At 33.5% G+C, this 16,298-nt stretch overlaps 2 protein-coding genes across 5 annotated transcripts; one reads left to right on the top strand and one right to left on the bottom strand.

The window, feature by feature from the left end:
* Positions 1–1,698: 1,698 nt before the first annotated feature.
* Positions 1,699–8,425, top strand: LOC107025970 (protein MEI2-like 2). 2 transcript variants are annotated; one of them, XM_015226787.2, is made up of 14 exons: positions 1,699–1,889; positions 2,010–2,067; positions 3,539–3,592; positions 3,686–3,814; positions 3,896–4,359; positions 4,578–4,736; positions 4,829–4,945; positions 5,044–5,195; positions 5,868–5,956; positions 6,045–6,963; positions 7,053–7,137; positions 7,228–7,296; positions 7,460–7,639; positions 7,801–8,425. In XM_015226787.2, exons 3-14 carry the CDS (start codon positions 3,550–3,552, stop codon positions 7,915–7,917), a joined length of 2,523 nt encoding a protein of 840 aa, XP_015082273.1. In that variant the 5' UTR covers positions 1,699–1,889; positions 2,010–2,067; positions 3,539–3,549; the 3' UTR covers positions 7,918–8,425. The 2 variants fall into 2 exon arrangements, with proteins under 2 accessions (XP_015082273.1, XP_015082272.1); XM_015226786.2 differs by having other exon boundaries at positions 1,699–2,067.
* Positions 8,426–8,561: 136 nt separating this feature from the next.
* LOC107025971 (ribose-phosphate pyrophosphokinase 4-like) lies at positions 8,562–12,092 on the bottom strand. 3 transcript variants are annotated; one of them, XM_015226790.2, is made up of 7 exons: positions 11,830–12,092; positions 10,390–10,705; positions 10,049–10,144; positions 9,864–9,932; positions 9,658–9,786; positions 8,936–9,035; positions 8,562–8,848 (listed from the first exon to the last, which is right to left on the bottom strand). In XM_015226790.2, exons 1-7 carry the CDS (start codon positions 11,949–11,951, stop codon positions 8,718–8,720), a joined length of 963 nt encoding a protein of 320 aa, XP_015082276.1. In that variant the 5' UTR covers positions 11,952–12,092; the 3' UTR covers positions 8,562–8,717. The 3 variants fall into 3 exon arrangements, with proteins under 3 accessions (XP_015082276.1, XP_015082277.1, XP_015082278.1); XM_015226791.2 differs by having other exon boundaries at positions 8,562–8,842; XM_015226792.2 differs by having other exon boundaries at positions 8,562–8,812.
* Between the last annotated feature and the right edge of the window lie 4,206 nt (positions 12,093–16,298).

Raw genomic sequence — 16,298 nt, 5'->3', positions numbered from 1 at the left:
GATTTGGATAATTGGCTTAGTGAATAGTGATTAACTGATTATTATATTATTATATTAAGATAAGGTTGAAGTGCTAAGTCCAATTCATATGGTAACGTGAGTTTATTGTGCTCCATTGTCGATATTAATATTTTATACATTGCGAAGGAAAGTATTTTTAAGTGAACACGATTTTATTAAATGAATATAAATTTTTTTTGATTGATGATAAAATAATATTATAATTTTATTAATTATTAAATTTATTTTACGTTTAGAATATAAGGACATCAAAAATATGAAAATGACGAAGTAGACATGTAAGCTTATTAGGAGAGAGAAAATTAATAATGAAAATATTCGAGATAATTTGAGAATGATTTTTGCAATAGATAAGATGATAAAAATTGAATTAGAGATGATTCAACACAAGAGAGGAGATGACACAAATGCACTAATAACAAGGTACAAGAGGTTGATATCGATGGATTTAAGAAGAGGTAAAAATAGATCGAAGAAATATTGAAAGAGAGCTGACTAAATAAACATATATGTGTTACATTTGGTTTACATAGACATGACGTTATATTAGAGGTTACGAAGGTCGCAGATTAACATAAAGAGTTAGTAGCTAGTGGAAGATTATCTCACTTTTTTGCTGAACAAACTTAGTGAAAGCAGTGTCGACTCTATGCTTTAAGAAATAAGGCTTTTGTCTTAGGCTTTCAAATTTTTATCAAGAATAAAATATGTGTTAAAATTTCTATAGAAAAATTAATTATTTATGATAAATAATATAATTTTTAAAGTATATTATTTTATTCACTTTAACACCTCTTGTAATTTGTTAAAAAGAAGAATTAATAGTGAAAAGTGTTGAACAAAACGATTACAAATTCTTTTTTTTTTAATTTTAGTTCAAGCATTAGTACAAGCATTTTAAAATTGAGTATATCAAGTTATCAACTTTTTGCATCAAATTCTATGATTCTAATTCTTATCTTTATTTTATATTTCTCAACTTATTACTTATATAATTCTGTTAACAATTCATATAGGAAAAAAATTTATAAGCACCGAGTTTTTACACCAAGCAAATGCAATCTCCAGTAATATGTGATTTACTTGAGTAAAATGAATAATACATTTAAACACAGGACATGCATGTATTGACTTGGTGTAAACACTCGATGCGAGTAAGTTTTGTCCATTCATATAATAATTACCTCAGTGAAAAGATGTTTTTCAATGTTAAGTTGATAAAATCTTACCTAAAACTAATAACGAAAAAAATAATATTAAAATATTAATAATTTTCATCTAAATAGTATAAAGATTTTTTTTAAAAAATAAATACGCATATGAAGTTTATTTATATTTTAGACCTCTAATTAAAATTTCGCTTTAGGTCCCTAATCACATTGAGTCGGCCCTGAGTAGAAGTTTAACGTACCAAACTTATTTATCGTTTCATATATAATTTGTAACGACTTACTTTCATAATTTCTTCACTTTCACTTTTTATTTCTATTTATTATCTCTTATGCTTTAATTATTATGTAATACATATTTTTTTTTTATATAATTAACTATATTATTTTACTTATATATACGTTCTTTGAGCTGAGAACTTATATTAGATCACAACTACGTTTTCTTATGGTCAAAAAAGGAAAAAAAAGACAGTAGCTTGTTCTTATCTATTTTGATTGTTGTAATTACTTATTAGGGTGACTTTGCTAGTATAAATACAGAGATATACTGTACATATACTTTATGAGTTCTTTCCCTCCAATCAATTCATGCTCCCTCTCTCCACCGCGTGTGACTCTGTGTTGTGTAATTGGTGGGGTTTCGTGCCATTTTTCTCTTTCTCTCTTAACTTGTGTCCCGCCGGGAGAGAAGGAAGTGTAAGAGTAGAAGAAAGCTATTTCTCTGCTTCTAAGAAACATCTTTTTTTTTTAAAAGAAAATTTCTTCTTCTTCTTGTGCTTTCTGCTCCCACAATCTCTCTTTTTCTTCTCTGTGCAGTGTTCTTTTGGCAGTTTGTGATTTTCCCAACTTTAATCAACTTTTCATCATCTATGAGGTACTTTCCCCTTTGTCTTTTTATTCTCTCTTTTGGCCATTTTTCTGGGGTTTATGTTGTGGGTTTGTTGAATTTTTTTGTGGGTGATCAATGATTTGCTGGATAAAGCCTTTTTGGCATGTGGGTTTGTGATTTTATTTGGGTTTGGTGTTAAAGTTGTGGTCTTTTTGGGGTTTGGGTTGGTTTAGTTTTCAGGGGAAGTAGTGATGGTGATGTTGATTTTGTTGCTTTGGTTTATTTGGAAAATCTTAATGGGGGTTTGAATTCTTGCTGAATATCACCTGGTGTGTTTGTGGGATTTGTGATTTTCTTTGGTACTGATGGTAAAATGGTGAGCTTTTTGGGTTTTGGTTAGTTTAGTTTTTACAGGGAAAGTAATGATGGTGATGTCCATTCTTTATTGCTTTGATTTTTATGGAAAATTTTAATGGGTGTTCAAATGCTTGCTGAAAATCCACTTGGTTTGCTAGTGGGTTTGTGATTTTCTTTGGTCATGATGGTAAAGTTGTGATCTTTTTGGATTTTTGGTTGGTTTAGTTTTTACAGGGGAAGTAATGATGGTGATGTCCATTCTTAATTGCTTTGATTTTTGTGGAAAAACTTAATGGGTGCTCTAATTCTTGCTGGAAATCACCTGGTTTGCTTGTGGAGTTTGTGATTTTCTTTGGTCCTAGTGCAAAAGTTGTGATTTTTTCTTGGGTTTTGGTTGGTGTAGTTTACAGGGGAAGTAATGATGGTGATTTCGATTCCTCATTTATTTAGTTTTCCTGAAAATCTTAATGCATGTTGAAGTTTTTGCTGAATATCATCTCTGTTGCTTGTGGATTTGTGAGTTCGTTTGGTATCAGTGTAAAAGTTTTGATCTTTTTGGGTTTTGATTAACTTTTTATCCAGGGATGGTAATGATTCTGTGTTTTTTCTAAAGTTAATTTGGGTACAATTTCTTGCTGAATACTCCTTTTTGGGTTTGTGATTTTCTTTGGTCCTAATGCTAAAGATATGATCTTTTGGGCTTTGGTTTATTTTATTTCTCAGGGAAGGTAATGATTGTGATGTCAATTATTTGTTTATTTAGGTTTTCTTTGTTTATATGCCTATGAAATTCGATTTCTGCTATGAGTAGAGTTGACCATACCAAAAAGTAATTGCATATACTACTCTTTTCTCTTTTATCTGGAACTTTAAATTCTGTTGTGGGTTAATCAAAACATTGAGCTGTTTCTAAATTTAATAATTAACTGGATTCTTTTTTTTGTGACGAAGTTGAAAATGATGATTCATCATTTCTAATTTATAAAGTTGCTTTTATTCACAATTTAGACGGATGTGGCAATTTTATTTTATTTGTAAATCTTGCTTATATATGATGCTTGTTAATAAATTGAGTACTGAGCTACAGGGGATATTGTGCTCTTCCCATATTTTAATTGTATGTTTGTGAAATAAGCCTTCATTTTCTTCATATTTGCAGAAACTGATTAGATGGAGAAGTCTCTAAAGAAACTCATTTCAGATGATTCTGAAGGTAAAGTTATTCTCTATAGCGTATAGAAACAGTAACAAGCTTCTTGTGTTCTCAACATGTTGATGTGTTCCCGTCTTTTGCTTATATAAATAGTTCCATCAGCAAAGACTTCTGGTGTAGAGACGAATGCTTGGAAAATTCACCTCGGAACAGCTGCACATCATCCATCAACTGATGCAAGCTTGTTTTCTAGCTCGTTGCCTGTTCTGCCACATGCAAAATGTATGTTTAAGTTTCTTCTCTAAGCTTAGTATCTTCATTCAATAAGAGGGATTGCTTTTGACTCATTTGTCCAATTTGCAGTGAACTTCGCTGAATCTGAGAACTACAGTCACTCCACTGATGATAGCTCACCTAGCTTAAACAGACTTCATTTAGAAGATGAAATTAAAGATCCACTGGAAGAGGAACCAAGCTCAGATGGGTGTTTTCTCCCTGGGGATGAAGATGAGCTACTAGCAGGCCTAATGGATGATTTTGATCTTAGTGGGTTGCCAACTCAGCTGGAGGACTTGGAAGATGATTTTTTTGGCAGTGGCGGAGGACTAGAATTGGAATCTGAGACTCTTGATAATTCACTTAATGGTTTTGCAAAATTAAGCATGTCTGATGGTATTCTTGGAAGTATTGTTGGACATCATGTCTTCTCGAACAGTGCTGGAACTGTTACGGGAGAACACCCGTACGGAGAGCATCCTTCTAGGACACTGTTTGTTCGGAATATTAACAGCAATGTAGAGGACTCCGAGCTGCAATCTCTCTTTGAGGTTATATCTTAACTACATCTATTCTATATGGTCACGTCTGTTATTAGCTATCCCTTATGTGATCTCCCTTATTGCTGTTTGTATTGTCACTGGTCACTACTGATTCTGTTTGTTCCTGAGGGAAATTTGGCCAACATTATATGCTTGAACATTGTACGTATTATACACTTTGTCTAGAAGTAATACTGACCTTTTATATAATTGCTTTTTCCTTGAAGCAATATGGTGATATCAGAACTTTGTACACTTCATGCAAGCATAGGGGTTTCGTGATGATATCTTACTATGATATCCGAGCTGCTCGAACCGCAATGCGTATGCTGCAACATAAGCCTCTAAGACGGAGAAAGCTAGACATTCATTTTTCAATTCCTAAGGTCAGAAAAAAGGCAATGTTCATTCTTAACTGTTAGACATGCCTATATTAAGGGACAAATTTTTAACTATTATCATTTATTTCTGCATCCAGGAAAATCCATCGGAGAAAGATATTAACCAAGGAACACTGGTCATTTTCAACTTGGATCCTTCAGTATCCAATGAGGATCTCCTCCAAATATTTGGGGATTATGGTGAAGTGAAGGAGGTACAACTTTGCCAAATTATTCACTTTGATTGTGTTTATGTGCAACATTGAATGTGCTTATGTCGAACTTGGTTGCTCATGTTGCATGGGAAATGTAGATAAGGGAGACACCGCATAAGCGCCATCATAAATTCATAGAGTTTTACGATGTTAGAGCAGCTGAGGCGGCCCTCAAGGCCTTAAATAGGAGTGACATAGCTGGTAAGCGGATCAAGCTTGAACCCAGCCGACCCGGTGGAGCCCGTCGAAGGTATGTCCTTAGTCTTCTCTTAATGGAACCTTTTGATGAACTTTATTTGCTAAATTACCCTGTACTGTTGCTTGTGGAAATCCAAACGTGCCAAAAATAAATAGAAGAACAGAAGAAGTGGAATATTAAGGGAGAAAAAGGAAAAAGAACTCCCATGGTAGGATTTTATGGCTCTTTGTGTGTGTTGATTGGTGAACAAAATTAGTTTTTTTTTTTTTTACATTCTTCTGGCAGTATTCATCAGACAGTTGAATTTTGATGCCTCTAATTACGAGTCTTTATTGTTATGGTCAATATTTGGTAGAATTTTATGTTGTATTCGGGTTTTGTTTTTTTGTTTCTGTCACATGGTAGACAAGGTTTTATACATGAATTCTATTTCCCTGTTAGAGGCATAATGGGTGAGGGCGTTGTTTTATGCTGCTATTTGTGCTCTCTTTTCTTTGCCTTGTAATTGCAAATAGGTGATGCTTGTTGATGAAATCATTGTGAGAAACTTGGTTAAATTCCTTAATAACGTGTCAGTCAGTGTAACTAAGTCCATGCCCTTCTCCTTAGAAACTTGTTTATTATTGCACTTTACTAGTAGATGATCAGTCATTTGTGTGGATTACGATGCAATTTTGATTAACTTTAAGAAGAAATATTGACGGTTTTGCATTCAACGTATAGCTTGATGCAGCAACTTAGTCAAGACTATGAACATGAAGAAGTTCGAACATTTAGGCACTCGGTTGGTTCTCCAATCGCCTCTCCTCCAGGTATTTTCATTTTTATAAATGACTCATGCTAATCGCGGAGAGTTCATGTGATGAGCTAAAAGCCTAAAATTGATGTTTAATCCAACAGGCAACTGGTCAAACTTTGGCAGTCCTGTTGAGCACAGCTCATTGCTAGGTTATAATCAATCACGTGATATGAGAAATCTCAGCCCTGTAAATGGCAACCATATGCCAGGGCTGGCTGCTATTCTTCCTGGCCATTTTTCAAGTCCTAAGATTGCACCCATTGGTAAAGATCCAGGACGATTTGGCTCTCTGAATAATGCAATTACTAGTCCCAAGTCTGTGCAAGGAATGGGTTATCAGCAATCATATTCAGTTCCTGATCATAAACCTCATTTAAGCTTTGGATCTATGTCGCATGGTGAGCCTAAGTCATCTGGGATTGGGACACTTTCTGGCCCGCAATTTCTATGGGGAAGCTCCCCTATTCAGTCGGAGCGTACCGACTCTTCTGTCTGGTCAAACTCATCATTGGCACATCCATTTGCATCAAATGAACAAGGGCAAGGCTATCCATATTCCCATCGACAGGGCTTGTTCCCCGGATCACATCATGTGGGATCTGCTCCATCAGGAATTCCTCTGGATAGGCGTTTGGGTTTTTTTTCCGAGTCTCCTGAAACCTCATATATGAACCAAGTTGCATATGGTAGTTCAGGTTCTAGTCATAGTCATGGTATGAGTATAGGTCGCCTTGGGTCAATGAACATGGCTGGTTCTCTTGCTCGGAACTTTACTGAAGGTGGTTCTCCTATCTCTAGAATGATTCCACTGCCTAGGAACGGGCCTATATTTTTTGGAAATGGCTCATATGGAGGAACAGGAACGACTAACAATGAAGGGATAATCGAACAAGTTCGGAGTCGAAGAGTTGAAAGTGGAAATGAGATAGACAACAAAAAACAATATCTGCTTGATTTGGAGAAGATCACGAGTGGAGAAGATGCTAGGACTACTTTAATGATTAAAAACATCCCAAACAAGTAAGAGCCATATAAATTGTGAATTAGCGTACTTTGAGTTTGTGTGATTATTCAATGCTCAATGATTCATGTTCTTCCATTTGTTTTAGGTATACCTCAAGGATGCTACTCACAGCAATTGATGAGACTCATAAGAATACATATGATTTCCTCTACTTGCCTATTGACTTCAAGGTAGTACAGTATATTTTTTTTTTTATGTTTTCACATCTTACTGAAAAAATTTGAAGCCCGGAACTTATTTCTATGGTTTTGCTGCTTCAGAACAAATGTAACGTTGGTTACGCCTTCATCAACATGGTGTCTCCTTCACATATCATCTCCTTTTATGAGGTTAGTTATTCTTTTACAATACCACTTTCCTGTACCTAAAGTTTGTGTGGTGGATGATCTGTAACCATCTTCACAAGCTGAATGTGGTTTTTACTTATTAAAACGGACAGTTTTGACATGGTTATTTTAGTTGAAAATGACTTGGTTTGAGATACTGGTGCAGGTGTTCAATGGGAAGAAGTGGGAAAAGTTCAACAGTGAAAAGGTTGCCTCCTTGGCTTATGCGCGTATCCAAGGAAAGGTAGCCTTGGTTGCTCATTTCCAGAACTCAAGCCTAATGAACGAAGACAAGCGGTGCCGGCCAATTCTTTTCCGGTCAGAGGGTCAAGAAACAGCTGACCAGGTATTGAATGTTTAAAGAAATGATTGCATACACTTGAGTTGAATCAACTTTGTTGGGTTGAAACCCAAGCTAAAATATAATGTTGATCCGCTTTGTCAAAATTATTGTATATCAAGTCGTGTTATCATTCAAAATGATGTATTGTTTTCGTTTTTCTCTAGGAACTGTTGCCAACCAACAATCTGAACATTTGTGTTCGTCTGCCTGATGGATCATATTCTGGAGATTCTTTGGATAGTCCAAATAGTGATGTGGATGAGAAGCTCTACATGCACTGAGATATCGGCTGACTCGTAACTATGATACATGGTGGCAATGAGTTCTAACTGTGAATAGGAATAGTAGTACATAATAACGTATTGAGCCGGACATCCCATATAATCTTTGTGCGCGCTAGGCAGTGTCTTGCTTTTTGATCAAACGACACTCCACCACATGCGGATGGCAATATGTTACCGAGGCAGAGAGCATTTTGTTTGTACCTTGAGTGATGATAACTGATGTTTTATCCAATGGGAGTTTGATAAAGTGAAGCATTCAGGCAACATGTGAAGTCTCTCTGCTGTTGATAATGCTTTGCTGCTATAATTGTATAGAACCTCTTTTTTTTTTTACTTGTTTGGTTGTCTTGTATACTTGTGGTGGGTTTGTTTTTCCACATAGTATACATGTTTTAGAGTGTAAAGGGACTGTCTCCAAGTGTATAATATGGAATACAGACCCTGCACTTCTGTATGGATTTCACTTCTTTGATGACTTAATGAAGGCAACTGTTGTAATTACAAATTGAATGTGCTGTTGAATTGTGCTTACTTGTTTCATTAACCCTATAGTTTTGTCTGATCAGATATCAGTTTCATCCTGTGAATGCGTTTCTGGATAAAGACCACACATGTTAGATAATATAATATGTGCAAGAAACTAGTGAATGCAAGTTGTAGTTGTGCTCTAGTAAATGAGTTTGACATAGTGAACATGTTATTACAATGGGACTCAGCATATTACAAGTTTCTTATACAAGGGTACATGCTTGCCCAACTTTTTAACAGTCATATAGATGTTGTAGCAAACAATGATCTCAGGTTTGAAGTGCATCAGCTATTGATCCAGCCAAGCTGATAACTTCAAAAGGAGCTTTATTAGCTATGGCTTTCACCGTGACGGGACATGAATCTGTGATCCAAAAGTATGTGAATGCCTTCTCTGAGCCTCAACTCGAAGAGCGTATTGGAAAGAGTTAGAAACTAGGTAACTTTAAAGGAGAGAACTAAGGATAGAAATATAGTAGTTAGTTACCATCATCTTTGTGCAAAAATTGCTCCCATGACCGCTTTGGAAAAACTCCGTGGGTCACGTATGCACTAACCTTTGCTGCACCATGAGCTGCCAAAACTTTCTGGTGAACCAAAAAGGCCAAAGAAACAAAGCATTAGTGGGTGCCAGAAATACTGATATAAGTAAAAAGTAAACACAACGCGCTCATTTAGTTGTCATGTTGGGAGCTTCAATACTGCCTTGTCCAATTAGTGATGCTTGTCATATACTCTACCTTTAAAAAATCAGTCCCATAACTATTGAGGAATATTGATCTGTGTCTATTTATGAAATTTCGTAGCTGAAAATCGCAGGTTGACAGGTCTTGGAGAAACAAATGGTTGGTTTAACTTAACAGGTAGAGAAAACATGGGATGTAGCTAATATACAGAAATTAGCATGTATACGGAATTTGAACAAACAAACACATGTTCCCTACTGCTATACAAAATCAGGTAACAAGGGACAAGAAGCAATCAGAAAACTTATTCAATGAACATAATAACACCTCTTCAAACATTTCTGTGAGTATGAAATAAGGGAAGGAATAACCAGAGTTCTATACATACGACTGCTTCACAACCCTAGAACTAAAGAAGATAGACACTGGACGAACAGTAAGAATTAAAATCATCATAGTGATGCAAATTTGAGGACTCAAAACACAATAATCAGAACATTTGTACTTCAAGAAACAGGATTACCTGGCATTCGATCAGGGTACCTCCAGATTGGACCAAGTCATCAACAATGACCACATGACAGCCGGCAGGATCACCCTCTTTAAGCCTGACTATTCTCTTATCATCCTCCCGGACTTTAGTGCAAATTACCTAGGAGAAGAAAATCTACTAGGTATATAAGGTAGTAGAGAGAAACCAAAGGAAATGAGTTTCTATTATTTACTAACAGCGGGATAGTTGCCCAATTGATTGTAGAACCGTTTCCAAGCTCCATCATCAGGAAAGGCTATCACAATCTGGAATTAAACAACTGTTAAGACGACAATTTACTGGACAAATAGTCATATTTAATATGGCAAGTCCTCATCTTGAAAAAACTAGGATAAATATATTTAACATCAAATCTGTCCACCTTCTCAGATTCTGGAAGTTGCTGAAGCCGTTGCTTCAACAGCGGGATTCCAGTTTCAAACAGAGGCAGAACGTGGTCTCCAAAATAAAACCTCTCCTGCAGATAGACACATGAACATAAATATCTCGAGAAGTAATTGAGCTAAGAACACATTATGAGGCCAGTTGGTCTTATCAACCTAGCTTTTGGAGTATCGGGTAACATAGAAAAGCAAACTAGCGAAAAGATACCATTTCTTGCGAAGGTCAATTAAAGAATCCGACATACCTGTAGCAGCCTAAGCAAACATGTTAACGCAGAGCACAGATGACCTAAAATTATGTGAAAGAAGTGAAATTAACCTGCAATGCATGGATGTCATAGACAAGTACACTGGTTGGACCACCTCTTGAGATTGGAATGTTCGATAGTATTCTAGCCATGGTGAATGCAGTAGCCACATCTCCTTCCTCTTCCATCCGTTCAAAGGACCCAGTTGGAAAAAATGGTAATACAAGCGTAAAAGACGCGACAAACAGCCTCGGAAGTGCAAAAATCACAGAAAGCTGTTCAAAGATGACTGCTGGTGAGCTGAAAGACGCGAGAAAAGCAACATGCTGCCCACGGATATTGTGTGCTTTGTTTATGAAGAGATTTGGAAAACCATCTTCGAAACTCCTGGAACATGCACAAATATTTGTTAGCTTTGTCCCAAAAAACGCAAACTATTTAACAAATATCAGCATCGTTTGTAGGTCCATCAGTAAACAAGGTAGATGAGTTCTTAAGTATACGCATTGCCAATTGAGCATTATTTGGTCTCAGAAACTAAGTGGGCAGGAATTGAAGCCTTGAACTAACTTTGCAAACAATAAACTACCACCTTTCCCCCCTCAAAGATACGCACAACAACATACCCAATGTGATCTCACAAGTGGGGGTCTAGGAATGATAGAATGAATGCAGACCTTTACCCCTACCTTTGAGGTAGAAAGACTGTTTCCCATAGACCCTCCGCTCAAAAGCATCTCAGCCACAAGTAACACTACAAGTTCTCAGCTACAAGTAACACTAATTTGGGTCTGAGGCAGTTGATGTACATTACATTGAAAGATCTCATCAAAGTTGTTTTCCCCAAGTCTTGCTAAGTCAATTCTCAGTGAAACTTTACTAGTCAATGCGTCAATGTTTGATTAGGAAAATGTAATTGGAAAAATTAACTCACTTATCCAGCACTGTTTTGAGTAGATTATTCTTTAGTCAAGATGACTATGTCAGTCTTCTATGTCAACAGAAACTGTATCTCAGTCACCAAAGAGGCAAATAGTAACTTCAAACACAAAACAGGAGAATTTTGATTCCATTTCCTCTACCACTTAATCTTTTGAAGCAAATTATATGTAACAAGGATTTGACCTTTAGGTATGTGGAAGAAATATAATAAACACACAAACTCAATAACTCGGTATCAACTTAATAGTTTATAGATACTGTGTTACAGAACATATGAACTAAGCTAGCGTTTGTCCATAGATTTTTTACTGTTTGGCCAAGAAATTATACTTTCGAGTTCCCAAAAACTGGTTCAAACCAATTTTCGGGTTTTCGGAGCGTCCACTCACAAAACTTCAATTTGTTTACCCGCAAAATGGATTTCAAATTCTAAAAACTTAAAATACTCAAATTTTCAATTTTCAACTTCGAAATCTATGTACAAACTGTTTAAGCTTTTAGAAATGACATAGCACAGTTCAACTGAGTAACAAGAAGAAATGAAAAAGGAGAATTTTGTTTTTGTTTACCTCCAGTTAATGGAATGTAGGTGAATGCAGTCAGAATCAGCAGCGATTTTGCGAGCAACATCTTCCATTTCAATACAGTAGTATAGAAGCACTTGCTTCTTCGTTAACGAACCGTTCTCCATCGGAAAATTTACAGTCGAAAACGCCGGCGACTTTTTGCCTCACAGAGCTTTTTTCTCACTTTTGCCGGCAACAGTGCTCCGCACTGTCTGCTGCTTATTTAGCTAAATTTTTATAAGATGTTTGTTCCCTATTTCGTTTCTCGAGAATTGAGCCGTTTAAATTTATTAAAAAAATTTTCACGAGATCTTCGTTTTTTTTAAAAATAAAATTTATATATTTATAAATTATTAAAATATATTAAAAGAAACAATAATTGATAATTTAAAATATTTAAAAAATATGAATTTTTTTATAAATTAAAATAAAAAATATTTTTTGAAACGTTAATTGGAATAATTTAAAATTAAACTAATATTTTAAATAAAAATAAAACTATGTAAAAAAAAAGTTGTATAAATTATAATTTTCTCAGAATACTTCAATTACGAGAAGCGAAAAATGACAATTACTATTAAGGAAAAATACTTTTTGGTATTTGATAATGTAATTATATATAATGTATAAGTAAACACTATAAGAATAAAATATTAATCAATAATTTAAATTGGAATCAGCACAAAATAATATTATTAATTATTTTGAAATGAAATGCTATGAAACTTATTTTTCCGTATTCTCTGTCTGAAAAATTAAAAGAAAATTTTCAATTCGTAAACATCAAAACGTCTTTGAATTATATTTTATTCTATAAATAAAAATAATAAAGCAAAACGACTTTCTTCTGCACAATATTCACGCTAATTCAATCAGTCATGAGTCAACTAGCCATTGACTAATTTGTAAAAATAAATACTTCATAATATTTTTTTTAATTAGTAATTAACCTACTAAAACTTGCTTACTTTAATTAATCATATTAAAAATAGACAATATTCTGTGACACATATTGAACTCATCTTTTTGTTATATCCGCAAAATTTACTTTCTTTTATTCGAATATAGAATTTGATTCTTGCTAAGAATATCATATCTTTGTATAAAAAAACTAACTTCCTTTTTTTAGAAAAAGAAAAAACAAACAAAGAAGTTTAGAAAAAAACCACTATTGTGCAGTTATCAATTTACAATTTTACATATATATAGTTATTACCTTACAACTATATATAGTAGTCCTCTTATCATTTATTCTTGTGCTTATTTATCTTCTAATTTGAAATACCATCAAATAAGATATTAAATTTCTTAATTATTTGTCCAGCTCTCTTCGTTTCGTATGGTAAATTATTAAATCGTGATTGGTCATTGGCTTAGCGTTAGATGTTTCAATCACTTAAAGAAACAATAAAAAGAGTATCAATTAAGTGAAAGACCAGAGTACCAATTGTAATCGAAAAATATTTACCGAGTGAGAGATTAAAGTATCGATCGATTTAAAAGGTGTAAGTTGATGAAAATATATATTTATTGCTATTATATAAGAGTCACTCTTGCAGAAAAATTTTATCTCGATTGAGATTGAGAAATGAGTACTTAAAAATACATATATTTTTGTCATTTATTTGATATCAATTAATTTAACATAGATTTTGATTGAAGTGATATTAATTTATACAAACAGTGTAATGTGTCATAGACAAAACGTACATGCAAATTCTCTTTACTTTGTACTTATTTTCTATTGTGTGTAAACATTAAATTTTGATGATTGCCTTAACCAATAAATTTTCCTTATTACATGTATCTTTTTTACAATTATTTTGTGTAGTTTAAATGAACGACATGTAGATACTTGATACATCTATAAAGAAAAATTATTAATAAAATTGTATATTATAAGTATATGTGTGTTTTTATTTACTTTTAAACCGTACAACATGATTCACAAATAAGGAAAGGAGACTATAGAGATTAACATTTTATTAGCTTTATAATCTAAGTTGCAATATTTTTTAAAATTTAGCCTTTTTAACTAATATAACTTCTAATTTTTAAATTAAAATTAAATTTTAAATCGTTGGTAAATATATTGAAAATTAAATTAAATTACGTTCTAGAAGCGGTAAATATGGAGAACATATAGGCCTATGATGAAGTGGTGGGGTCCAACCAATATTTACATACATGAATTGTGGAAAAAATGTTAATAATTATCTAATTAGCTTAAAATTAACAAAAAAAAAGTATTTTCATAATAACTGATAAATTTTCTAAAATGTATAAATCCATAAATTATTAATTTTGCTAAGTAAATTACATATAATGTTAAAGTTTTTATGTTGTGCCTATATATTTTAATATAAAATATGAATTATCTATGAATTTCAAAATCTCAAAAAGTTTTTAAAAAAATTATGCAGAAGAATCTATATTCTCTATAGCAAAAATTCCCCTCATCAAATGGGGGCATAAGGCATATGCATTGCTCGAAAGTGACTCTTGCAAATAAGAAAGTAAATAACTATTTAAAAATTATAAAAACAATTTTTTGGAAGCAGTTACATAATATAAAATATAAAATTAGAAACAAAATATGTGGTTTTAAAACTAATAATAACCGCTTAAGGATAATATTTATTATAATCTTAAATTTTAACATCTCAATTTAGACTAATTAATAATTAGTTATCCTAATTAATTTTAGTGATCACACATTAACTCTTCTTTTAAAGGAAAAATTGTATATAATAGCAAACTAATAACCTAAAATAAATGGAATTGTTAGAGTTTGATTTAATTGTGCTCCATAGCAAACGTTTCTAAAAATTGCCAGGCGCGTCTCTCCCAGATATCTCGCTCGCCACTCTCCTCCAGTCTCTCGCTCGCTTCCTCACTTTTTATACAAACACAAGTGTATAAAAATTGAATCTAATTGTATAACGCAGAGAAAATTGTAAAAATACATATATTTATGTTCCTCTCTCTCCCCTCTTCCAGATCTCGCTCGCCACTCTCCCAAATCTCGCTCGCCACCCTCGTCTTTTTCACTTATACAAACAGAAACGAAATGTATAAATTGCGTTTCTGTTTGTATAAAGCGTGAGTAAATTGTATATACACATGCAAGTACATATATTTTCGTCCTATACACTTGTAATTATACAATAAAAATACTCCCCTGCCAAGCTTCTTTTGCCTTTCTCTCTTTCTCGTTTTATACAATTTTCAAATTTGTATCTATTTTCTTTCTTTCTCGTTTTATATAATTCGATTCAATTGTATATTCCTTGTCAAGTCTCTTTTGTCTTCTCTCTTTTTCATATTATACAAATTCAAATTGTATATAATCGTTCTATACACTTATAATAATACAATTCGTTTTATACACTTCGTTTTTATACAGTTCTCTGTCCAAGTGTCTTTCTGTTTCTTGTTTTATACACTTCGTCTTATACAATTTTCTTCAATTGTATATGTATAGCGAATTATACAGTTTCTATGTTTGCTATGGAGCGCAATTATGCAAACTTTGCTATAATATACAAATATGAATTTTTTATTTGCTATATGTGAAAGTTGCCCTTCTTTTAAGCCTTCAGTTTATTTAGTTTTATTTTTATTTCGTAGCTATCACGACCCAAAAATGAACGTGATGACACTTGTCTTATTCCACCAAGACAAGTCAGCCTAAGGGCCCGTTTGGATGGGCTTAATAAAAGCAGCTTTAAAAAAGTACTTTTGAAAGTGCTGAAACTTATTTTTAAAATAAGCAGTTATGTGTTTGGATAAAAGTGCTGAAGTTGCTATGCCAAACGTGAAAAGGGAGAAATGGAAGAAAGAGATGTTAGGGTTATGTGGGTAATTTGGATATTGTATAAAAATATTAATGGCAAAAAGATAAAAATATGGTCAACTTAAAACAGCTTATAAGCTAAAAAAAAAAAAAGCACCCCTACCCCAGCTTTTAACTTTTGGCTTAAAATAAGTTTTTTTTAACTTAAAATAAGTTATTTTGAGTCTTGCCAAACAGCTGAATAAGTCAAAAATCAGCTTTTAAGTCAGTTTGACCAGCTTTTAAGCTGAGCCAAACAGGCTCTAAAACTCAACCATTACAATAAAATGCGGAAATTTTAGAATCAATTCAAGACACCCCTAAAATCTGGTTTGTCACGTGTACAAGCCTCTAAAGTATTACAATTGATTTGAAAGAAACGCTAGTCTCAAATGAACTTGTTTCTAGAATTAAACAAGGTCATAACTATGGAGAAAGAGCTACCTCACAAATCTCCAAGAAGCCTCAGACAAGGAGAAAAAAAATATCACAAAATCCGGGCTAGTAACCTACAAAAAAATTGTAGTAGCAAGGGGTGAGTACCAAACCACACGGTACCCAACAAGTAAACTTCTAAACACAAGCTAAGGGGATAAAATACGAGTACTCCTTAAACAACAACCAAACCTCCACAACT

Source organism: Solanum pennellii, chromosome 7 (genome assembly GCF_001406875.1).
Source record: "Solanum pennellii chromosome 7, SPENNV200".
NCBI lineage: Eukaryota > Viridiplantae > Streptophyta > Magnoliopsida > Solanales > Solanaceae > Solanum > Solanum pennellii.
This window is presented reverse-complemented; position numbering and strand designations above follow the sequence as displayed.

Excerpts from the sequence above, each read along its gene's own strand:
- LOC107025971 (XM_015226790.2), bottom strand. The coding sequence starts at position 11,951 with ATGGAGAACGGTTCGTTAACGAAGAAGCAAGTGCTTCTATACTACTGT. Across the intron at positions 10,706-11,829 it reads CTACATTCCATTAACTGGAG|GAGTTTCGAAGATGGTTTTC; the intron begins GTAAACAAAAAC and ends TGCATGTTCCAG. Across the intron at positions 9,933-10,048 it reads AACTTCCAGAATCTGAGAAG|ATTGTGATAGCCTTTCCTGA; the intron begins GTGGACAGATTT and ends GTTTAATTCCAG.
- LOC107025970 (XM_015226787.2), top strand. The coding sequence starts at position 3,550 with ATGGAGAAGTCTCTAAAGAAACTCATTTCAGATGATTCTGAAG. Across the intron at positions 4,360-4,577 it reads AGCTGCAATCTCTCTTTGAG|CAATATGGTGATATCAGAAC; the intron begins GTTATATCTTAA and ends TTTTCCTTGAAG. Across the intron at positions 5,957-6,044 it reads TCCAATCGCCTCTCCTCCAG|GCAACTGGTCAAACTTTGGC; the intron begins GTATTTTCATTT and ends TTAATCCAACAG.